Source organism: Liolophura sinensis, chromosome 2, assembly GCF_032854445.1.
Source record: "Liolophura sinensis isolate JHLJ2023 chromosome 2, CUHK_Ljap_v2, whole genome shotgun sequence".
NCBI classification, from domain to species: domain Eukaryota; kingdom Metazoa; phylum Mollusca; class Polyplacophora; order Chitonida; family Chitonidae; genus Liolophura; species Liolophura sinensis.
Genome location: NC_088296.1, coordinates 28,368,965 through 28,395,274, shown reverse-complemented (window position 1 = coordinate 28,395,274; position 26,310 = coordinate 28,368,965). Strand labels below are relative to the sequence as shown.

Sequence of the window (26,310 nt, the reverse complement as noted above, 5' to 3'; positions counted from 1 at the left end):
AAGTGACGTTAGTTACATCTGTAGACTACAAAAACAAGTTGTAAAATATGCGTCGACTTTCTAAGGATTGAAGTTTGAAATATTTACACTGATAACATCCTATGTAGAGCAAATTTATTTAGTTGCAGCCAGTGGATTGGTACCTAGCACAGTTCTTGAAATTCAAGGTTCAATTGCCACGTGAGTAAACCAAATAGCAAAGCACAATCTATCGTCAAGTATTGTGGCCAGCCTCACATCAGTATATCACGTACCTTATTCTGTATATTGACATCAGCGCCCTTCTCCAGCAGCACACGAACAATATCCACACTGTTATTCACCACTGCATACTGCAAAAGTGTGCACCCATTCTGTGCAAAGTAAATATAATGTAATACTTGAAATGCTACTTCAGTAAAAATGCTATTCATGACACATTCATTTATATTGCACGTAAATACACATAATAACACGCGGAATGTAAAAATGGTACGATTGTCAGCTGCTTTAGTGTCGCACTAGGTATTTCAACGAGATTGTAATGTGAAAGTAGTGTAGAATTTAACAAATGCAGTTGTCCTACTTTTACAATTTGAGTAAAAGATAAAGACCTGAGAATGAAAGGAGTTGCCGACATTTATGTGTCGCTGGAAATGGGTAGATCATGTCCTCTTCACTTCTCGGTATAATGAGAAATGGTAGTTTTGGGTTTAGTTTTTAAGTTTGTGGCCTGACCTCATATTCATACATCACCTATACCTTATTCTGTACATTGACATCAGCGCCCTTCAGCGTCGTATTTTATGAATTTAAATAAATATTTAAGCGTGTAAGGCGCTGTTGACATTTATATACAATTGGAAATGGGCAAGTCTTGTACATTTCACTTCTCAATGTACTGATTTTTCAGTTCGCCTTTTTAAAAATCACCATGTCTGTTTGTCTATGTTACAGTCACTCATAAATACTGGCGTTATTTTCTACAGCTGTCGAACTGAAAACACCTTTCTTATCTGTTTGATGGCACAACATGACATTTTTGTTTGTCAACAGTTTAATTTAGTGAATCGTAGTCATAAATTAAACTCATCTCTAACGGCTGTTTTATTTTAACAGATGCGTTTTTGCTTTAATAGTTCACGTAGACAATAAAATTCTCAGCAATTCTTATAGAAAAAGCTCACATCATGTGTTTTAAAACAGCATGTAGATTTTCACCCCCGTATAAAATTCGCAGGTTGGTGAAATTTTTTCAGGGATTTTCGACCACATTAAGTCAATAATGTATGTTCGATCTCTAACTGAAATACTCTGCCTGCCCAATAACTAACGTAGTCGTCGCGTCAACTTTCTAAGGATGGAAGTTTGAAATATTCACACTCATTACATCTTATGTAGAGCAAATTTATGTAGTTGCAGCCTTTGCTTTTGGTGCATCCAACAGGTCTTGAAATTCAAGGCTCAATTGCCACGTGAATTAACTACATAACAGAGCACCATCTGTTTTCAAGTATTTTGGTCGGCCTCACATCAGTATATCACGTACCTTATCTTGTGTATGGATAGCGCCCTTGTCCAGCAGCACACGAACAACATCCACATTGTCTTTCAGGACTGCATAGTGCAAAGGTGTCAGCCCAACCTGTACAAAATAAATATAACGTAATACTTGAATTGCCACTTCAGTTAAAATACTATTTATGACACATTCACTAATATTGTACGTAAATACACAAATCCACACGCGGAATGTAAAAATGGTACGATGGTCAGCTGCTTTGGTGTCGTATCAGGTATTTCAACGAGATTATTATGCGAAAGTAATGTAGAATTTAACAAATGCAGTGGACCTACTTTTGCAGTTTGAGTAAAAAATAATGACATGAGAATGAAAGGAGCTGCTGACATTTATGTGTGGCTGGAAATGGGTAGATCATGTCCTCTTCACTTCTCAGTATACTGAGAAAGGGTACTTTTTGGGTTTAGTTTCAAGGTATTGTGGCCTGGCCTCACATTCATACATCACCTATACCTGATTCTGTTCTGCCCTTCTCCAGCAGCACACAAACAATATTCACTTTGTTATTCTGAGCTCCACTGTGTAAGCCTGTACGCCCTTTTTGTATAATGTAAGAGCAATGCAGAACTTAACCAAGGCAATATTTATATTTTATAAATTTGAGTAAATACCTCAGCCTGTGAGGCGATGTTGACATTTATATGCGGTTGGAAATGGGCAAGTCTTGTTCATTTCACTTCTCAATGTACTGATTTTCCAGTTGGCCTTTTGAAAATTACTATGTCTGTGTGTTTATATGACAGGCACTCATACACACTGGCGTTATTTTCTACAGCTGTCGAACGGGAAAACGTCTTTCTTAACTGTTTAATATCACAATGTAAAAATTCACATCGACAACAAAATTCTCAACAATTCTTATTGAAAAGACTCATATTATGAGTTTTAAAACAGTATGTAGATTTTCACCCCCGTATAAAGTTCGCAAGTTGGGAAATTTTTTCAGGGGTTTTCGACAACTTAAAGTCGTTAATATGTGTCCGAGTTCTAACTGAAATACTCTGTCTGGCCAATAACTAACGCGGTCATTAAGTGACGTTAGTTACATCCGTAGACTACAAAAACAAGTTGTAAAATATGCGTCGACTTTCTAAGGATTGAAGTTTGAAATATTTACACTGATAACATCCTATGTAGAGCAAATTTATTTAGTTGCAGCCAGTGGATTTGGTACCTAGCACAGTTCTTGAAATTCAAGGTTCAATTGCCACGTGAGTAAACCAAATAGCAAAGCACAATCTATCGTCAAGTATTGTGGCCAGCCTCACATCAGTATATCACGTACCTTATTCTGTATATTGACATCAGCGCCCTTCTCCAGCAGCACACGAACAATATCCACACTGTTATTCAGTGCTGCACAGTGCAAAGGTGTCAGCCCATTCTGTGCAAAGTAAATATAATGTAATACTTAAAATGCTACTTCAGTAAAAATGCTATTCATAACACATTCATTTATATTGCAGGTAAATACACATATTCACACGTGGAATGTAAAAATGATACGATTGTCAGCTGTTTTGGTGTCGCACTAGTTATTTCAACGAGGTTGTAATGTGAAAGTAATGTAGAATTTAACAAATGCAGTGGTCTTACCATTATAATTTGAGCAAAAATCAAAGACATGGAAGTGAAAGGAGTTGCTGACATTTATGTGTGGCTGGAAATGGGTAGATCATGTCCTCTTCACTTCTCAGTATAATGAGAAAGTGTACTTTTTGGGTTTAGTTTTTAAGTATTGTGGCCTGGCCTCATATCCATATACCACCTATACCTGATTTTGTACATTGACATCAGCGACCTTCAGTGTTATATTTTATAAATTTGAATAAATACCTGAGCGTGTAAGGCGTTGTTGACATTTATATACGGTTGGAAATGGGCAAATCTTGTTCATTTCACTTCTCAATGTACTGATTTTCCAGTTGGCCTTTAGAAAATCACTCTGTCTATGTGATTTTGATTATGTGAAGTTTTGTCAGGTGTTATCGTCAACTTAATGTCATTATAATGTGTCCGAGTTCTAACTGAAATACTCTGTCTGCCCAATAACTAACGCGGTCATTACGTTACGTTAGTTACATCTGCGGACTACATGAGCAAGTTGTAAAATATGCTTTGTCTTTCTAAGGATTAAAGTTTGAAATATTCACACTTATTACATTCTATGTAGAGCAAATTTATTTAGTTGCAGCCAGTGGATTTGGTGTCTAGTACAGGTCTTGAAATTCAAGGTTCAATTGCCACGTGAGTAAACCAAATAGCAAAGCACAATCTATCGTCAAGTATTGTGGCCAACCTCACATCAGTATATCACGTACCTTATTCTGAAAATTGACATCAGCACCCTTCTCCAGCAGCACACGAACAATATCCACACTGTTATTCAGTGCTGCACAGTGCAAAGGTGTCCACCCATTCTGTGCAAAGTAAATATAATGTAATACTTGAAATGCCACTTTAGTAAAAATGCTATTCATGACACATTCATTTATATTGCACGTAAATACACATATTCACACGTGGAATGTAAAAATGATACGATTGTTAGCTGTTTTGGTGTCGCACTAGTTATTTCAACGAGGTTGTAATGTGAAAGTAATGTAGAATTTAACAAATGCAGTGGTCTTACCTTTACAATTTGAGCAAAAATCAAAAACATGGAAGTGAAAGGAGTTGCTGACATTTATGTGTCGCTGGAAATGGGTAGATCATGTCCTCTTCACTTCTCAATATAATGAGAAAGGGTACTTTTTGGGTTTAGTTTTTTAAGTATTGTGGCCTGCCCTCATATCCATACACCACCTATACCTGATTTTGTACATTGACATCAGCGGCCTTCAGTGTTATATTTTATAAATTTGAATAAATACCTCAGCGTGTAAGTCGTTGTTGACATTTATATACGGTTGGAAATGGGCAAGTCTTGTTCATTTCACTTCTGAATGTACTGATTTTCCAGTTGGCCTTTTAGAAAATCACCCTGTCTATGTGATTTTGATTATGTGAAGTTTTGTCAGGGGTTATCCTCAACTTAATGTCATTATAATGTGTCCGAGTTCTAACTGAAATACTCTGTCTGCCCAATAACTAACGCGGTCATTACGTTACGTTAGTTACATCTGCGAACTACAACAGCAAGTTGTAAAATATGCTTTGTCTTTCTAAGGATTAAAGTTTGAATTATTCACACTTATTACATTTTGTGTAGAGCAAATTTATTTAGTTGCAGCCAGTGGATTTGGTGTCTAGTACAGGTCTTGAAATTTAAGGCTTAATTGTCATGTGAGTAAACTATGTAGCAAAGCACCATCTCTTGTCAAGTATTGTGGCCAGCCTCACATCAGTATATCACGTACCTTATCTTGTACATTGACATCAGCATCTTTCTCCAGCAGCACACGAACAACACCCACTCTGTTATTCACCACTGTATACTGCAAAAGTGTGCACCCATTCTGTGCAAAGTAAATATAATGTAATACTTGAAATGCCACTTCAGTAAAAATGCTATACATGACACATTCACTAATATTGCACGTAAATACACATATCCACACGCGGAATGTAAAAATTGTACGATTGTCAGTTGCTTTGCTGTCATATTAGGTATTTCAACGAGGTTGTAATGTGAAAAAATTCTAGAATTTAACAAATGTAGTACTTTTACAAGTAGAGCAACAAACAAAGACATGGGAGTGAAAGGAGTTGCCAACATTTATGTATGGCTGGAAATGGGTAGATCATGTCCTCTTTACTTCTCAGTATACTGAGAAAGGGTACTTTTGGGTTTAGTTTTTAAGTTTTGTGGCCTGACCTCATATTCATACATCACCTATACCTTATTCTGTACATTGACATCAGCGCCCTTCAGCGTCGTATTTTATGAATTTAAATAAAAATTTAAACGTGTAAGGTGTTGTTGACATTTATATACGATTGGAAATGGGCAAGTCTTGTACATTTCACTTCTCAATGTACTGATTTTTCAGTTCGCCTTTTTAATAATCACTATGTCTATGTGTCTATGTTACAGTCACCCATACACACTGGCGATATTTTCTACAGCTGTCGAACGGAAAACACCTTTCTTAACTGTTTGATGGCACAACATGACATTTTTGTTTGTCAACAGTTTAATTTAGTGAATCGTAATTATAAATGAAACTCATCTTTAACGGCTGTTTTATTTTAACAGATACGTTTCGGCTTTAATAGTTCACGTAGACAATGAAATTCTCAGCAATTCTTATAGAAAAGACTCACATTATGAGTTTTAAAACAGCATGTAGATTTTCACCCCCGTATAAAATTCGCAGGTTGGTGAAATTTTTTCAGGGGTTTTCGACCACATTAAGTCAGTAATGTATGTTCGATCTCTAACTGAAATACTCTGTCTGCCCATTAACTAACGTGGTCGTCGCGTCAACTTTCTAAGGATGGAAGTTTGAAATATTCACACTCATTACATTTTATGTAGAGCAAATTTATTTAGTTGCAGCCATTGTATTTGGTGCATCCAACAGGTCTTGAAATTCAAGGCTCAATTGCCACGTGAATTAACTACATAACAGAGCACCATCTCTTGTCAAGTATTTTCGTCGGCCTGACATCAGTATATCACGTACCTTATCCTGTGCATGGATGTTAGCGCCCTTGTCCAGCAGCACACGAACAACATCCACATTGTCTTTCAGGACTGCATAGTGCAAAGGTGTCAGCCCAACCTGTACAAAGTAAATATAACGTAATACTTGAAATGCCACTTCAGTAAAAATGCTATTTATGACACATTCACTAATATTGTACGTAAATACACATATCCACACGCGGAATGTAAAAATGGTACGATGGTCAGCTGCTTTGGTGTCGTATCAGGTATTTCAACGAGATTATTAGGCGAAAGTAATGTAGAATTTAAGAAATGCAGTGGACCTACTTTTGCAGTTTGAGTAAAAAATAATGACATGAGAATGAAAGGAGCTGCCGACATTTATATGTGGCTGGAAATGGGTAGATCATGTCCTCTTCACTTCTCAGTATACTGAGAAAGTGTACTTTTTGGGTTTAGTTTCAAGGTATTGTGGCCTGGCCTCACATTCATACATCACCTATACCTGATTCTGTTCTGCCCTTCTCCAGCAGCACACAAACAATATTCACTTTGTTATTCTGAGCTCCACTGTGTAAGCCTGTACGCCCTTTTTGTATAATGTAAGAGCAATGCAGAACTTAACCAAGGCAATATTTATATTTTATAAATTTGAGTAAATACCTCATCCTGTGAGGCGTTGTTGACATTTATATGCGGTTGGAAAAGGGCAAGTCTTGTTCATTTCACTTCTCAATGTACTGATTTTCCAGTTGGCCTTTTGAAAATTACTGTGTCTGTGTGTTTATATGACAGGCACTCATACACACTGGCGTTATTTTCTACAGCTGTCGAACGGGAAAACGTCTTTCTTAACTGCTTAATATCACAATGTAAAAATTCACATCGACAACGAAATTCTCAACAATTCTTATTGAAAAGACTCATATTATGAGTTTTAAAACAGTATGTAGATTTTAACCCCGTATAAAGTTCGCAAGTTGGGAAATTTTTTCAGGGGTTTTCGACAACTTAAAGTCGTTAATATGTGTCCGAGTTCTAACTGAAATACTCTGTCTGGCCAATAACTAACGCGGTCATTAACTGACGTTAGTTACATCTGCGGACTACAAAAACAAGTTGTAAAATATGCGTCGACTTTCTAAGGATTGAAGTTTGAAATATTTACACTGATAACATCCTATGTAGAGCAAATTTATTTAGTTGCAGCCAGTGGATTTGGTACCTAGCACAGTTCTTGAAATTCAAGGTTCAATTGCCACGTGAATAAACCAAATAGCAAAGCACAATCTATCGTCAAGTATTGTGGCCAGCCTCACATCAGTATATCACGTACCTTATCCTGTGCATCGATATCAGCTCCCTTCTCCAGCAGCAGACGAACAACACCCACAATGTTATTCACCACTGCATACTGCAAAAGTGTGCACCCATTCTGTGCAAAGTAAATATAATGTAATACTTGAAATGCTACTTCAGTAAAAATGCTATTCATGACACATTCATTTATATTGCACGTAAATACACATATCCACACGCGGATTGTAAAAATGGTACGATTGTCAGTTGCTTTGCTGTCATATTAGGTATTTCAACGAGGTTGTAATGTGAAAAATTTCTAGAATTTAACAAATGTAGTACTTTTACAAGTAGAGCAAAAAATAAAGACATGGGAGTGAAAGGAGTTGCCAACATTTATGTATAGCTGGAAATGGGTAGATCATGTCCTCTTCACTTCTCAGTATAAGGAGAAAGGGTACTTTTGGGTTTAGTTTTTAAGTATTGTGGCCTGGCCTCATATTCATACATCACCTATACCTTATTCTGTACATTGACATCAGCGCCCTTCAGCGTCGTATTTTATGAATTTAAATAAAAATTTAAGCGTGTAAGGCGCTGTTGACATTTATATACGATTGGAAATGCGCAAGTCTTGTACATTTCACTTCTCAATGTACTGATTTTTCAGTTCGCCTTTTTAAAAATCACTATGTCTATGTGTCTATGTTACAGTCACTCATACACACTGGCGATATTTTCTACAGCTGTCGAACGGAAAACACCTTTCTTAACTGTTTGATGGCACAACATGACATTTTTGTTTGTCAACAGTTTAATTTAGTGAATCGTAATTATAAATGAAACTCATCTCTAACGGCTGTTTTATTTTAACAGACACGTTTCGGCTTTAATAGTTCACGTAGACAATGAAATTCTCAGCAATTCTTATAGAAAAGACTCACATTATGAGTTTTAAAACAGCATGTAGATTTTCACCCCCGTATAAAATTCGCAGGTTGGTGAAATTTTTTCAGCGGTTTTCGACCATTTAAAGTCAATAATGTTTGTTCGATCTCTAACTGAAATACTCTGTCTGCCCAATAACTAACGTGGTCGTCGCGTCAACTTTCTAAGGATGGAAGTTTGAAATATTCACACTCATTACATCTTATGTAGAGCAAATTTATTTAGTTGCAGCCATTGTATTTGGTGCATCCAACAGGTCTTGAAATTCAAGGCACAATTGCCACGTGAATTAACTACATAACAGAGCACTATCTCTTGTCAAGTATTTTGGTCGGCCTCACATCAGTATATCACGTACCTTATCCTGTGTATGGATGTCAGCGCCCTTGTCCAGCAGCACACGAACAACATCCACATTGTCTTTTAGGACTGCATAGTGCAAAGGTGTCAGCCCAACCTGTACAAAGTAAAAATAACGTAATACTTGAAATGCCACTTCAGTAAAAATGCTATTTATGACACATTCACTAATATTGTACGTAAATACACAAATCCACACTCAGAATGCAAAAATGGTACGATGGTCAGCTGCTTTGGTGTCGTATCAGGTATTTTAACGTGATTATTAAGCGAAAGTAATGTAGAATTTAACAAATGCAGTGAACCTACTTTTGCAATTTGAGTAAAAAATAATGACATGAGAATGAAAGGAGCTGCCGACATTTATATGTGGCTGGAAATGGGTAGATCATGTCCTCTTCACTTCTCAGTATACTGAGAAAGGGTACTTTTGGGTTTAGTTTCAAGGTATTGTGGCCTGGCCTCACATTCATACATCACCTATACCTGATTCTGTTCTGTCCTTCTCCAGCAGCACACAAAAAAATTCACTTTGTTATTCTGAGCTCCACGGTGTAAGCCTGTACGCCCTTTTTGTATAATGTAAGAGCAATGCAGAACTTAACCAAGGCAATATTTATATTTTATAAATTTGAGTAAATACCTCAACCTGTGAGGCGTTGTTGACATTTATATGCGGTTGGAAATGGGCAAGTCTTGTTCATTTCACTTCTCAATGTACTGATTTTCCAGTTGGCCTTTTGAAAATTACTATGTCTGTGTGTTTATATGACAGGCACTCATACACACTGGCGTTATTTTCTACAGCTGTCGAACGGGAAAACGTCTTTCTTAACTGTTTAATATCACAATGTAAAAATTCACATCGACAACGAAATTCTCAAAAATTCTTATTAAAAAGACTCACATTATGAGTTTTAAAACAGTATGTAGATTTTCACCCCGTATGAAGTTCGCAGGTTGGGAAATTTTTTCAGGGGTTTTCGACAACTTAAAGTCGTTAATATGTGTCCGAGTTCTAACTGAAATACTCTGTCTGGCCAATAACTAACGCGGTCATTAAGTGACGTTAGTTACATCTGCGGACTACAAAAACAAGTTGTAAAATATGCGTCGACTTTCTAAGGATTGAAGTTTGAAATATTTACACTGATAACATCCTATGTAGAGCAAATTTATTTAGTTGCAGCCAGTGGATTTGGTACCTAGCACAGTTCTTGAAATTCAAGGTTCAATTGCCACGTGAGTAAACCAAATAGCAAAGCACAATCTATCGTCAAGTATTGTGGCCAACCTCACATCAGTATATCACGTACCTTATTCTGTATATTGACATCAGCGCCCTTCTCCAGCAGCACACGAACAATATCCACACTGTTATCCAGTGCTGCACAGTGCAAAGGTGTCCACCCATTCTGTGCAAAGTAAATATAATGTAATACTTGAAATGCCACTTTAGTAAAAATGCTATTCATGACACATTCATTTATATTGCACGTAAATACACATATCCACACGCGGAATGTAAAAATGGTACGATTGTCAGTTGCTTTGCTGTCATATTAGGTATTTCAACGAGGTTGTAATGTGAAAAAATTCTAGAATTTAACAAATGTAGTACTTTTACAAGTAGAGCAACAAATAAAGACATGGGAGTGAAAGGAGTTGCCAACATTTATGTATGGCTGGAAATGGGTAGATCATGTCCTCTTCACTTCTCAGTATAATGAGAAAGGGTACTTTTTGGGTTTAGTTTTTAAGTATTGTGGCCTGACCTCATATTCATACATCACCTATACCTTATTCTGTACATTGACATCAGCGCCCTTCAGCGTCGTATTTTATGAATTTAAATAAAAATTTAAGCGTATAAGGCGCTGTTGACATTTATATACGATTGGAAATGCGCAAGTCTTGTACATTTCACTTCTCAATGTACTGATTTTTCAGTTCGCCTTTATAAAAATCACTATGTCTATGTGTCTATGTTACAGTCACTCATACACACTGGCGATATTTTCTACAGCTGTCGAACGGAAAACACCTTTCTTAACTGTTTGATGGCACAACATGACATTTTTGTTTGTCAACAGTTTAATTTAGTGAATCGTAATTATAAATGAAACTCATCTCTAACGGCTGTTTTATTTTAACAGATACGTTTCGGCTTTAATAGTTCACGTAGACAATAAAATTCTTAGCAATTCTTATAGAAGAGACTCAAATTATGAGTTTTAAAACAGCATGTAGATTTTCACCCCCGTATAAAATTCGCAGGTTGGTGAAATTTTTTTTAGGGGTTTTCGACCACATTAAGTCAATAATGTTTGTTCGATCTCTAACTGAAATACTCTGTCTGCCCAATAACTAACGTGGTCGTCGCGTCAACTTTCTAAGGATGGAAGTTTGAAATATTCACACTCATTACATCTTATGTAGAGCAAATTTATTTAGTTGCAGCCATTGTATTTGGTGCATCCAACAGGTCTTGAAATTCAAGGCTCAATTGCCACGTGAATTAACTACATAACAGAGCACCATCTCTTGTCAAGTATTGTGGTCGGCCTCACATCAGTATATCACGTACCTTATCCTGTGTATGGATGTCAGCGCCCTTGTCCAGCAGCACACGAACAACATCCACATTGTCTTTCAGGACTGCATAGTGCAAAGGTGTCAGCCCAACCTGTACAAAGTAAATATAATGTAATACTTGAAATGCCACTTCAGTAAAAATGCTATTTATGACACATTCACTAATATTGTACGTAAATACACATATCCACACGCGGAATGTAAAAATGGTACGATGGTCAGCTGCTTTGGTGTCGTATCAGGTATTTCAACGAGATTATTAAGCGAAAGTAATGTAGAATTTAAGAAATGCAGTGGACCTACTTTTGCAGTTTGAGTAAAAAATAATGACATGAGAATGAAAGGAGCTGCTGACATTTATATGTGGCTGGAAATGGGTAGATCATGTCCTTTTCACTTCTCAGTATACTGAGAAAGGGTACTTTTGGGTTAAGTTTCAAGGTATTATAGCCTGGCCTCACATTCATACATCACCTACACCTGATTCTGTTCTGCCCTTCTCCAGCAGCACACAAACAATATTCACTTTGTTATTCTGAGCTCCACTGTGTAAGGCTGTACGCCCTTTTTGTATAATGTAAGAGCAATGCAGAACTTAACCAAGGCAATATTTATATTTTATAAATTTGAGTAAATACCTCAGCCTGTGAGGCGTTGTTGACATTTATATGCGGTTGGAAATGGGCAAGTCTTGTACATTTCACTTCTCAATGTACTGATTTTCCAGTTGGCCTTTTGAAAATTACTATGTCTGTGTGTTTATATGACAGGCACTCATACACACTGGCGTTATTTTCTACAGCTGTCGAACGGGAAAACGTCTTTCTTAACTGTTTAATATCACAATGTAAAAATTCACATCGACAACGAAATTCTCAACAATTCTTATTGAAAAGACTCACATTATGAGTTTTAAAACAGTATGTAGATTTTCACCCCGTATGAAGTTCGCAGGTTGGGAAATTTTTTCAGGGGTTTTCGACAACTTAAAGTTGTTAATATGTGTCCGAGTTCTAACTGAAATCCTCTGTCTGCCCAATAACAAACGCAGTCATTAAGTGACGTTAGTTACATCTGCGGACTACAAAAACAAGTTGTAAAATATGCGTCGACTTTCTAAGGATTGAAGTTTGAAATATTTACACTGATAACATCCTGTGTAGAGCAAATTTATTTAGTTGCAGCCAGTGGATTTGGTACCTAGCACAGTTCTTGAAATTCAAGGTTCAATTGCCACGTGAGTAAACCAAATAGCAAAGCACAATCTATCGTCAAGTATTGTGGCCAGCCTCACATCAGTATATCACGTACCTTATTCTGTATATTGACATCAGCGCCCTTCTCCAGCAGCACACGAACAATATCCACACTGTTATTCAGTGCTGCACAGTGCAAAGGTGTCCACCCATTCTGTGCAAAGTAAATATAATGTAATACTTGAAATGCTACTTTAGTAAAAATGCTATTCATGACACATTCACTAATATTGTACGTAAATACACATATCCACACGCGGAATGTAAAAATGGTACGATTGTCAGTTGCTTTGCTGTCATATTAGGTTTTTCAACGAGGTTGTAATGTGAAAAAATTCTAGAATTTAACAAATGTAGTACTTTTACAAGTAGAGCAACAAATAAAGACATGGGAGTGAAAGGAGTTGCCAACATTTATGTATGGCTGGAAATGGGTAGATCATGTCCTCTTAACTTCTCAGTATAATGAGAAAGGGTACTTTTTGGGTTTAGTTTTTAAGTATTGTGGCCTGACCTCATATTCATACATCACCTATACCTGATTCTGTACATTGACATCAGCGCCCTTTAGCGTCGTATTTTATGAATTTAAATCAAAATTTAAGCGTGTAAGGCGCTGTTGATATTTATATACGATTGGAAATGCGTAAGTCTTGTACATTTCACTTCTCAATGTACAGATTTTTCAGTTCGCCTTTTTAAAAATCACTATGTCTATGTGTCTATGTTACAGTCACTCATACACACTGGCGATATTTTCTACAGCTGTCGAACGGAAAACACCTTTCTTAACTGTTTGATGGCACAACATGACATTTTTGTTTGTCAACAGTTTAATTTAGTGAATCGTAATTATAAATGAAACTCATCTCTAACGGCTGTTTTATTTTAACAGATACGTTTTGGCTTTAATAGTTCACGTAGACAATGAAATTCTCAGCAATTCTTATAGAAAAGACTCACATTATGAGTTTTAAAACAGCATGTAGATTTTCACCCCCGTATAAAATATGCAGGTTGGTGACATTTTTTCAGGGCTTTTCGACCACATCAAGTCAATAATTTATGTGCGATCTCTAACTGAAATACTTTGTCTGCCCAATAACTATCGTGGTCGTCGCGTCCTCTTCTAAGGATGGAAGTTTGAAATATTCACACTTATTACATCTTATGTAGAGCAAATTTATTTAGTTGCAGCCATTGTATTTGGCGCATCCAACAGGTCTTGAAATTCAAAGCTCAATTGCCACGTGAATTAACTACATAACAGAGCACCATCTCTTGTCAAGTCTTTTGGTCGACCTCACATCAGTATATCTTATCTGATAAAACCTTATCCTGTGCATCGATGTCAGCGCCCTTGTCCAGCAGCACACGAACAACATCCACATTGTCTTTCAGGACTGCATAGTGCAAAGGTGTCCGCCCAACCTGTACAAAGTAAATATAACGTAATACTTGAAATGCTACTTCAGTAAAAATGCTATTCATGACACATTCACTAATATTGTACGTAAATACACAAATTCACGCGCGGAATGTAAAAATAGTACGATGGTCAGCTGCTTTGGTGTCGTATCAGGTATAACGAGATTATGATGCGAAAGTAATGTAGAATTTAACAAATGCAGTGGTCCTACTTTTGCAGTTTAAGTAAAAAATAATGACATGAGAATGAAAGGAGCTGCTGTCATTTATATGTGGCTGGAAATGGGTAGATCATGTCCTCTTCACTTCTCAGTATACTGAGAAAGTGTACTTTTTGGGTTTAGTTTTTAAGTTTTGTGGCCTGGCCTCACATTCATACATCACCTATACCTGATTCTGTACACTGACATCAGCGCCCTTCTCCAGCAGCACACAAACAATATTCACTTTGTTTTTCTGAGCTCCACTGTGTAAGGCTGTCCGTCCTTTTTGTATAATGTAAGAGCAATGCAGAACTTAACTAAAGCGATGGTCATATTTTATAAATTTGAATAAATACCTGAGCGTGTAAGGTGTTGTTGACACTTACATACGGTTGGAAATGCGCAAGTCTTGTACATTTCACTTCTCACTGTACTGATTTTTCAGTTCGCCTTTTTAAAAATCACTATGTCTATGTGTCTATGTTACAGTCAATCCTACACACTGGCGGTATTTTCTACAGCTGTCGAACGATAAAACGTCTTTCTTAACTGTTTAATATCACAATGTAAAATTCACATCGACAACGAAATTCTCAACAATTCTTATTGAAAAGACTCATATTATGAGTTTTAAAACAGTATGTAGATTTTCACCCCGTATGAAGTTCGCAGGTTGGGAAATTTTTTCAGGGGTTTTCGACAACTTAAAGTCGTTAATATGTGTCCGATTTCTAACTGAAATCCTCTGTCTGCCCAATAACTAACGCGGTCATTAAGTGACGTTAGTTACATCTGCGGACTACAAAAACAAGTTGTAAAATATGCGTCGACTTTCTAAGGATTGAAGTTTGAAATATTTACACTGATAACATCCTATGTAGAGCAAATTTATTTAGTTGCAGCCAGTGGATTTGGTACCTAGTACAGTTCTTGAAATTTAAGGTTCAATTGCCACGTGAGTAAACCAAATAGCAAAGCACAATCTATCGTCAAGTATTGTGGCCAGCCTCACATCAGTATATCACGTACCTTATTCTGTATATTGACATCAGCGCCCTTCTCCAGCAGCACACGAACAATATCCACACTGTTATTCAGTGCTGCACAGTGCAAAGGTGTCCACCCATTCTGTGCAAAGTAAATATAATGTAATACTTAAAATGCTACCTCAGTGAAATTGCTATTCATGACACATTCATTTATATTGCAGGTAAATACACATATTCACACGTGGAATGTAAAAATGGTACGATTGTCAGCTGTTTTGGTGTCGCGCTGGGTATTTTAACGAGGTTGTAATGTGAAAGTAATGTAGAATTTAACAAATGCAGTGGTCTTACCATTACAATTTGAGCAAAAATCAAAGACATGGAAGTGAAAGGAGTTGCTGACATTTATGTGTGGCTGGAAATGGGTAGATCATGTCCTCTTCACTTCTCAGTATATTGAGAAAGTGTACTTTTTGGGTTTAGTTTTTAAGTATTGTGGCCTGGCCTCATATCCATACACCACCTATACCTGATTTTGTACATTGACATCAGCGGCCTTCAGTGTTATATTTTATAAATTTGAATAAATACCTCAGCGTGTAAGTCGTTGTTGACATTTATATACGGTTGGAAATGGGCAAGTCTTGTTCATTTCACTTCTCAATGTACTGATTTTCCAGTTGGCCTTTAGAAAACCACTATGTCTATGTGATTTTGATTATGTGAAGTTTTGTCAGGGGTTATCGTCAACTTAATGTCATTATAATGTGTCCGAGTTCTAACTGAAATACTCTGTCTGCCCAATAACTAACGCGGTCATTACGTTACGTTAGTTACATCTGCGGACTACAACAGCAAGTTGTAAAATATGCTTTGTCTTTCTAAGGATTAAAGTTTGAATTATTCACACTTATTATATTTTATGTAGAGCAAATTGATTTAGTTGCAGCCAGTGGATTTGGTGTTTAGTACAGGTCTTGAAATTCAAGGCTCAATTGTCACGTGAGTAAACTATGTAGCAAAGCACCATCTCTTGTCAAGTATTGTGGCCAGCCTCACATCAGTATATCACGTACCTTATCTTGTACATTGACATCAGCATCTTTCTCCAGCAGCACACGAACAACACCCACTCTGTTATTCACCACTGCATACTGCAAAAGTGTGCACCCAATCTGTGCAAAGTAAATATAATGTAATACTTGAAATGCTACTTTAGTAAAAATGCTATACATGACACATTCACTAATATTGCACGTAAATACACATATCCCCACACGGAATGTAAAAATTGTACGATTGTCAGTTGCTTTGGTGTCGTATCAGGTATTTCAACGAGATTGTAATGTGAAAGTAATGTAGACTTTAACAAATGCAGTAGTCCTACTTTTACAATTTGAGTAAAAGATAAAGACCTGAGAATGAAAGGAGTTGGTGACATTTATGTGTTGCTGGAAATGGGTAGATCATGTCCTCTTCACTTCTCAGTATACTGAGAAAGTGTAGTTTTGGGTTTAGTTTAAAGTTTTGTGGCCTGGCCTCATATTTAAAATCACCTATACCTGATTCTGTACATTGACTTCAGCGCCATTGAACGTCATATTTTATGAATTTAAATAAATACCTGAGCGAAAAATACCAAATACCTTGGAAATGGGCACGTCTTGTTCATTTCACTTCTCAATGTGCTGATTTTTCAGTTCGCCTTTTGAAAATCACTATGTCTTTGTGATTTTGATTATATGAAATTTTGTTGTACCTTATCCTGTATATTGACATGAGCACCCTTCTCCAGCAGCACACGAACAATATCCACACTGTTTGTTAGGGATGCATAGTGCAAAGGTTTATATATAAAGACATCCAATATATATATATATATATATATATATATATATATATATATATATATATATATATATATATATATATATATATACATACACACACACACACACAAACACACACACACATACACACACACACACACACACACACACACACACACACACACACACACACTCACAGGCACACACGCACGCACGCAGACACAAACACGCAGACACAAACACTTACAGTTGCATACACGTGCACAGATATTTTAATTTAATGCAACAGTGTTATGTGTCCAGATTTGTGTGTTGGGGGAGGGGGCAGGGGTACGCTACAGTAAGAAGTAGTAGTTCATTAATTTTTTTTATTTTTTTATTGCAAGAACAAGGTCTTGTAGCTGATCAAATATTGCAACATTTTTACATGGTGATAATAAACGATTACCATAAAGGAGGCTTTCTAGGTCGTAAATAATTTAGATTATTCCACTTTCGAGTAGTGGATGGGACAAATAAGTTGGCGAATAAAGATGTTGCCAGTTTCTTAGATTATAGTGTTGTGTGCCTACCGACAAGTGTACAAGTTGGCTTAAGTAACCTGGAGATATGTTATAAAACATTTTATACAAGAGCTTTAACTTAGGCCTACTTCTTCGTTCTGATAGTGGAAGAATCCCAGTTTCAGTGTATAATAAGTGTTGACTGGTACCACGAGTATAGCCAGATATGGTGCGCAATGCATCTAAATGAAGATTTTTTAATATTTCAGTTTGATATGCAAAACAATTATCCCAGATAGTCAAAATGAGGAAGAATAAAGCACTGATATAAGCGCTCCAGTGACTGACGCGAGCCTCGGTATTTCTAGCTTCTAAACCAGTTTGACATGGGAAAAAGTTTTACAACTAAATTGTTTATATGGTCCTTCCACCTTGCAGATAAGGCCGAGGTGTTTAAGTGAGAAGACATCCGAGATGTGATTGCCTTGCACAAACAATTGTGCATGAGGCTGTGCGTTGCATTTATGTCCATAGCAATATTGGGAGTTTCAGCGGTTAAATACAAAGGCTTGTCGTCAGCAAATTTCATCTAGCTTGAACCCCGAAGTCGCACGAAATATCATTTATATAGTCAAGGAAATGGATGGGTCCTAAAACCGAACCGGTGTGGAACACCGGAATTTAGGATTTTTCAGCAGAGGTTTTTCCAGATATAGTAACCGATAATTTTCTGTTAGCTAAATAATCTTTAATCCACAAGAGAAGATTCCTCTTTGCATCAGCTTCGTCGAGCTTGTAAAGTAGACCTGTGGCAAACACGATCAAATGCCTTTTTCATGTCACAAAAAAACAGTACGCACCTCTTTTCCGCAATCAAGAGCACTGGATATATAGCTGTAAATATCCACCAGTTAGTAAACTGTACCGTTACCAGAGCGAAATTCAGACTGTAAATTACTAAGTACATTTCTATTAAGCAGGAAATTGTAAAAGTGTTAAATTGCTCGTGAGCGAAATAGGCCTGTAATTTTCAATGTCGTCAGCACAGCATTTTTTATGGATTGGGGTGATACCGGCTTCTTTCCAGACAAGTGGCATGACGCAACGGGCAATACACAGATTAAAGACTCGATTTAAAACTCGATAGTGAGTCCCGTCACGTCCAAAGGATTTCGACATGTCTAAGCTGGAGAGAATGTCCTCAACTTCTTGAGATGATATCGTGACAACATCTAAAGTGTTACTGGCCATGGGCGGGGAGGCAGGCAAGACAGCAATACCATCATCCAGTTCTGTTTGGCGGGCAATTAAATGTATTTGCAGTATTGTGTGACTCAGTGTATGTATTACTGTTGAGCTGCATAGAGCATAACCAAGACGATTTACCTTGGTTTGTGTTAGATATTTAATCAACGTTCATCAATTTTCGGAGCCAAAGGCTTCATTAGAAATAGCAGCATCTAAGCCTTTATCGCACTTCTCTCTGGTCCTTCTATTGAGGGTTATGCTATCATTTATAATTCTTCTGAAATGTTGCCCAGTCGGCCGCACTATTTGAGTTCTCTCTACCTCGTTTGGTCATGGACAGGCGGAGTTCATTAGTTACCCAAGGTTTATCACGAGGTCTGATAGTGACATATTTGTTTGGATTGAGGGGCCTCTGTGGCTCAGATGTTTAGCGCGCTAACGCAGTGTAATGATTCTCTTACCAGTGCGGTCGCTGTGAGTCCAGCTCATGCTGGCTTTCTCTCCGACCGTACGTGGATAGGTCTCTCAGCAACTTGCTCATGGTCGGGGTTTCCCCCGGGTTCTGCATGGTTTCCTCCCACCATAATGCTGCCCAACGTCGTATAAGTGAAATATTGTTGAGTACGGCGTAAAACACCAATGAAAAAAATAAATAAATATTTGGGATGAAGATATCACAAATGTCCAAAATACACTTGTCTATATCCTCAGTTATTTTACTGGCATCAGGCGATGCGAAAAAAAAAAACGCTTCCAATTTGTCTGAGTAAAAAAAGATGAGGCAATGGCCCCCAATTGCAAGATATTGTCTAGACAAAAGATCATTATCAAATGAGTCAGTGATTTGGACGTTGGGGTAATTCGGGTAGGCTCTGTTATTATTTGTTTGAGCTTAGATACATGTTCAGTTTGGTACATTTTAGGATGAGGGCTTTGTAAGGAGTCAAAAGTAAAGTCACCTACAACCACTTATTTTTTTACCAGAGTGTCATGAATTCTGGTAAGTCGTAACTCGCCTTATTGTGCATAAAGTGCCATAAAACTAATATATCTCTTTACATTAAAGGAATGTCTTTAAGTACAATATATTTTTAGAAAGGTAATTTTGACGTGAATGTGAGTAGCTTTTTTTTTAAAAAAAAAAGAACATGCTCGACGAGGAAAACTCAGTCCATTCACCGCCTTACAGCCCGTATATATGACTTACTTTATATGGCTCGCATAAAGGCTTTCAACGCTCTATAATCTATCATCTGCAACTAGAAAAAAACTTTAATTCGCTTCGTCTCAGGTACTTGTTCAATATTTTGAAGAACATAACACCAAGAAATCCCGTGTTAATCTAATACCAGGGATCAGGTCAAAACGTTCGCTGGCAAGAATTTCCGCCACCAAAACCGCCACTGAATATGTGCACGTTGTTGGCACTACGTATTTTAATTTAATCTTTATGGAACCATTTAACATATTTGGATATATTTTAACGAGATAAACTGTGCACATTTGGCCACTTCTTTCTGGCCATCTGGTGTTGGACACAACCAGATATAAACATGGGATCTGAGCTGACGACACGGAGCTGATCGTTTGAAATTCTGGTTTTAAAGACAGATGGAATTTAATTTGGTTCAATTCTCATTTCCGTATAACCTCACATGTTGTGTTTTTTATATTTTGTTTTATAAAATGCAATAAAATTATACCAGTGCGTCAATCGACGAGTTCTCATGTTGTGTAGACCTACCGTGCCATAATTCATTCCTGTCACACGAGAAAAGTGAAAAGGTGTCTATCCTTACAGTATATTGTAAGAGTAAATTAGAACTTTACAAATGCAGTGGTCTTATTTTTAAAATTTGAATCAAAAATACAGATATGAGAGTGTTAGGCGTTGCTGACAATTTTGTGTGGCTGAAAATGGGTAGAACTTGTTCATTTCGCATCTCAGTGTACTGATTTTCCAGTTCGCCTATTGTAATCACTCTGTGTCTGTATATCATAAGCACACATCACACTGGTGTTATTTTGGCGCTACAGTTGTCAAATGGAATAACATATGTTACTTACATCTTCGAACTACAAAAAGAGGTCATAAAATATGCGTCGTCGTTCTAAAGATTGAAGTTTGAAATATTCACACTTATTATATTATATGTAGAGCAAATTTATTTAGTTGCAGCCGGTGGATTTGGTGCCTAGTACAGATCTTGAAATTCAAGCGTCATTTGCATGTAAGAAAAGAAAATAGCAAAGCACAATCTATTGTCAAGTATTGTGGCCGGCCTCACATCAGTATATCACGTACCTTATCCTGTGCATCGATATCAGCGCCCTTCTCCAGTAGCAGACGAACAACACCCACATTGTTTTTCTGAGCTGCAGTGTGCAAAGGTGTCAACCCATCCTGTGTAAAGTAAATATAATGTAATACTTGAAAAGCTACTTCATACGAGGAATTTAAAAATAAAACGATAATGAGCTGTTTTTTTGGTGTCGTATCAGATATTTCAACTCTGCCTAATTTGAACTTGCCGGTCGAACACCGCCAATCCCACCTGAACAGCGTGATATGGATCGCGCGACATGACAAGTAGACAGCTGATTAGACTCTTCATATGGCGAAGTGGTGCTTATGCCACTGACACCTTTGAATTTTGGCACGGTGTAACTCTCTTTATTGAACATAAAATGTCACAAAACCAATACATTCCTTTAAATTGAAGAATGTCTTTGAGGACCACATATTTTGAGAAACTCTCATCTGCATAAGAGTAACTGCGTTAACTTTGAAAACTGGATCTATCGACCGCCTGACGGCCTGTATATGGCTTACATTATATGGATCAGAAAAAAATGGTCAACGATCGATAATCAATGTTCTGTAACTAGAATATGGCACGTGGACTGATTGGCACTACGCCTCAGGTATTTGTTCAATAATTTGAACACCAGGTTAATCTGGCAACAGAAATCAAGTCAAAACGTTTCCTGGCGAAAATGACGGCCACCAAAGCCAGTGATAAATGTGCACTTCTCTGTGACCATCTGGTGTTTGACCCAACCAGATATAAACATAGTACCTGAGATGATGACACGGAGCTGATTGTTTGAAATACTGGCTTCAAAGACAAAGGGAATTTAATTTAATTTAGTTTAATTCTTCTTTCTGCATATTATTGTTGTTGTTTATGTTCAGTTTACTTCTCAATATACTGAGAACGGGTACTTATCTGGGTTGAGTTTTTAAGCATTGTGGCCTGATATCCATACATCACCTATACCTGATTCTGTACATTGACATCAGCACCCTTCTCCAGCAGCACACGAGCATCATCCACGTTGTTTTTCCAAGCTCCACGGTGTAAGGCTGTCCATCCTTCCTGTATAATGTAAGAGCAATGCAGAACTTAACCAAGGTAATGGTCACATTTTATGCATTTGAATAAATTCGTTGTTAACATTTTTATGCAGTTGGAAATGGACATGTCGTGTTAATTTCACCTGTCAATGTACTGATTTTCCAGTTAACTCTTTGAAATCACTATGTCTATGTGTCTGTATATCACAGGCACTCATACACACTGGCGTTATTTTCTACAGCTGTCAAACGAAAAAACGTCTTTCTTAACTGCATAATGTCACAATGTAAGATTTATTTATTTAATTAGTATTTATTTAGTTATTTATTTATTATTTTTGAGGTTGAGTTGTTAAAGAAACTCCACAGGAGTAAGCAGAGAAAATGATGTGCGAAATAAATTACCAGTGGTTAAACACCTTGCTCTGCGGGGAAAACTGACAGATGTGCCATGGTGGTTAGTCAGTAAGCTCGGACAACGACTTATTTATCTCAGACACAACTTATTTATCTCAGGGTCCATCACTGGTCAATGATAGAAACGGTTACATGACCAAACTGTAAGCCCTAATTGTACATCGTTTACCTTCTCCTTGGCGCTGACGCTTGCACCCATCGGGTCCAATCGCCGAACAAAATCCACGGAATTCAACATCATCGTCCCATGTAAATCCCTTCCTTCTGTCTGTTGGGTGTTAAAATAACAATGGGGATATTATACAAAATGACTTTGTTTGGAAACCAACCAGCTCTCTTTTTCTGTCTGCAGAGAGACCTAAGTAAAGTCACTCTACATATTAAACACATAGCTAACTATTACGAGTGAAAACTGATCCCCATCCAGGTGACAAAAGATCTCCACCCAGGTGACAAAGATCCTCCACCCAGGTGACAAAGATCCTCCACCCTGGTGACAACAGATCTCTACCCAGGTGACAAAGATCCTCCACCCTGGTGACAACAGATCTCTACCCTGGTGACAACAGGTCTCTACCCAGGTGACAAAGATCCTCCACTCAGGTGACAACGGATCTCCACCCTGGTGACAGCGGATCTCCACCCAAATGACAACGGATCTACACCTGGTGACAACGTATCTCCACCCAAATGACAAGGGATTCCCACCATTTCCATCATTTCTCTACATTCCGAAGTGAAAATTCAAATCAAGTGTCTGTGGAATTTTAAACAATACATCAAGTCGTTATTTGCTCCCTAGGAGAAGTTTGCATATTCATATATATCCCTATATCTGTAACATGTTTATGATATTACCACTCAGTAACCATAACTATATTCTACATGTACTACATTGTATCCATGGTTAATTGGTTGACTGACTGATTGCTGCCGGATGCTATTGTCAAGAATGTTTATGCCATGGTGGTCAGTTTTATGATGGAGGTAACTGATGTATTTAAGGTAAATCACCGGCCATTGTGTGACAAACAGATATACATATCATACCGTTAGAAGACAAGTGGTCTTCAAACGTTAGACAGACATACGACTTTGCGAGCGCCGCCAAATAACCGTTTGTTTTCACCTATACGCCACAAAGAGAGTGCCTGCGTGTATCTACAGTCCCTGTCGATGGGCTGTACAGAACCCGCACTGTATGTGACCATGGACCATCAAAAAGTTCACCATTAAATAGACTACGACCTGACGCTTCTTCCATGGTTGTAGAAGTATCATATTTTAGGTACTATGTAGAGTCATGTAGATATGCATGGTATAGGGCCCACATGTATCAGTTGATTACCCATGTGCAACTTACACTTTCTCTGGGTATTAAGCTTAAGTTAAATGCCATATTGTGTTGTCTTCAGTGTCATATATAAGATTTAGTTGGTTACCATGCAGTATGTGGCTTTCAATTTCTCTCTCTTTTGACCTCTTTGGTGGCCTAATGGTTAGAGCGTCCGCCTCGAAGTCGGGAGACCCTGAATCCAACCTGGATTAAAAACGGTACTTTTTGCTGCCTCGCTTGGCGATCAGTACTGAGAGGTTAGAGCAGGGAAACAGGACTGGTTCGCCCGGTCTCAGTATAATGTGACTCGGCAGGGGTTATGTCTGGTGTCTTCGGCGTGATACTTAAATGGCGGCAGCACTTTGGCGGCATGGAGTCGCCCTGTCACAATATGACACAGTATAATGTATACACACACCCAATCACCCCTCGTCGTTAAATGACTGAAAAATTGTTAACTATAACGTTAAGGAAAAATCATTCATTCATTCATTCATTCAAGCAATCATTCATTCATTCAGTTCCTTTCAGATTACATGTGGAAGTTAAACTCACACTGTGACTGTTATGTAGGCCTATTTCCAGCGGTTGTATTGTAGCTACCAACATGCACTGATTAAATGTTAAATGAATATGTTATGGTTTCACTCGCCTGGCTGAGTGCAGTGTTGTCCCCCCTTGACAAAAGCCACATGACACGACTTCGTAGGCCTATTAAAGGAGCCCATTTAGTGATGTCAGGCATTGTGGAAAATGTGCATCGATCAGCAGATTCAGTTTTGTGTCTACGGATATCTATATATAAAGAATAGCGTGCTAGCACCACATTCAATTAGATGTCTATATTCGAGTAAAAAGCTTTGATATTAGAGAGGTAGGTAGCGAAGAACGTGCTAGCGCCACATTCAAGCAGATGTCTATATTCCAGTAAATAGCTCTGGTATAGCTCTGAGAGACAGGTAGCGGAGAAGGTGCTAACTTTACCTTCATGTAGATGTCTATATTCGACTAAATAGCTTTGATATTGGAGAGGCCCATAGCAGAGATGGTAGACTAGATGTCTATATTCGAGTAACAAGCTTTGATATTGGAGAGTTAAGTAGCGGAGAACGTGCTATCACTGCACTCAAGTTGATGTCTATATTCGAGTAAATAGCTTTGGTATTGGAGAGACAAAAAGCGGTGAACGTGCTAGTACTACAATCAAGTAAATGTCTATATTCGAGTAACTAGCTTTGACATTGGAGGGACAAGTAGCAGAGAACGTTTGAGTACAATATTCAACTTGTTGTCTATATTCCAGTAAATAACTTTCATATTAGATAGTCAAATAGCGGAGAATACATTTAAGTATAGATGTCTATATTCGAATAACTGGGTTTGATATTGGAGGAACATGTAGCAGAGAACGATTGAGCACTACATTCAACTAGATGTCTATATTCGAGTAACAAGCTTTGACATTGGAGGGTCAAGTAGCGGAGAGCGTGCTAGCACTGCATTCAAGTAGACGTCTATATTCGAGTAAATAGCTTTGATATTGGAGAGTCAAGTAGCGGAGAATGTGCTAGCAATACATTCAAGTAAATCTCTGTATTCGAGTAAATAGCTTTGGTATAGGACAGAGAAGTAGCAGAGAACGTGCTAGCACTACATTTAAGTAGATGTCTATATTCGAGTAAATAGCTTTGGTATAGGAGAGAGATGTAGCAGAGAACGTGCTAGCACTACATTTAAGTAGATGTCTATATTGAAGTAAATAGATTTGATATTGGGGAGTCAAACAGCACATAACGTGCCGACACCATGTTTAACTAATGTTTGTGTTGTATAACAGTTATTATTGGAGACGCAAAGAACACATAACGTGTTAGTAACACATTGAAGTAAATGTCCTGTAAATTTGATACATGAGAGTGGAAAAGACAATATCCTACTGAAACCATATCCAGTTACAGAACCGAATAACGAATAACGCACGTTTGATGTATTCGTTTTAGTCGAGTAAACGTCTTAGCGGAGAGTCTAATAGAGAACAAGAGAAAAGTTACACTAACACCATGAATATACCAGCCATTATGCTACTGAGAATGTGAAGCCTTGTACAAGAAAAGGCCAATGTACACGCAGTGTTGACGTATCCATAGCCTTCACGTTATTGGAGATTCGCATAGCAAAAAACGGATAGACGGGTATGTTTTATCTTCTTCTACAATTGAATGTCATGTGTTCAATGTTTTAAATTCGTGTTCTAGATGTGGCTGGTTTGTGAACATAGGAGAAATCTACTCTGTGACAACATTTCCTGGGGTAAAATGGGTTACTGCACGTTTGAGACAGGAACGCATGTTACCTGGATATTACCCAG

At 37.6% G+C, this 26,310-nt stretch overlaps 1 protein-coding gene across 1 annotated transcript; it reads right to left on the bottom strand.

The window, feature by feature from the left end:
* Positions 1-254: 254 nt before the first annotated feature.
* Positions 255-13,160, bottom strand: LOC135462642 (putative ankyrin repeat protein RF_0381; the record flags this gene model as incomplete). Its single annotated transcript, XM_064739866.1, has 12 exons — positions 13,146-13,160; positions 12,687-12,785; positions 11,368-11,466; positions 10,097-10,195; positions 8,779-8,877; positions 7,510-7,608; positions 6,190-6,288; positions 4,921-5,019; positions 3,883-3,981; positions 2,847-2,945; positions 1,529-1,624; positions 255-353 (listed from the first exon to the last, which is right to left on the bottom strand). Coding segments are annotated over exons 1-12 (1,101 nt in total), but the record flags the coding sequence as incomplete, so codon positions are not given.
* Positions 13,161-26,310: the final 13,150 nt, after the last annotated feature.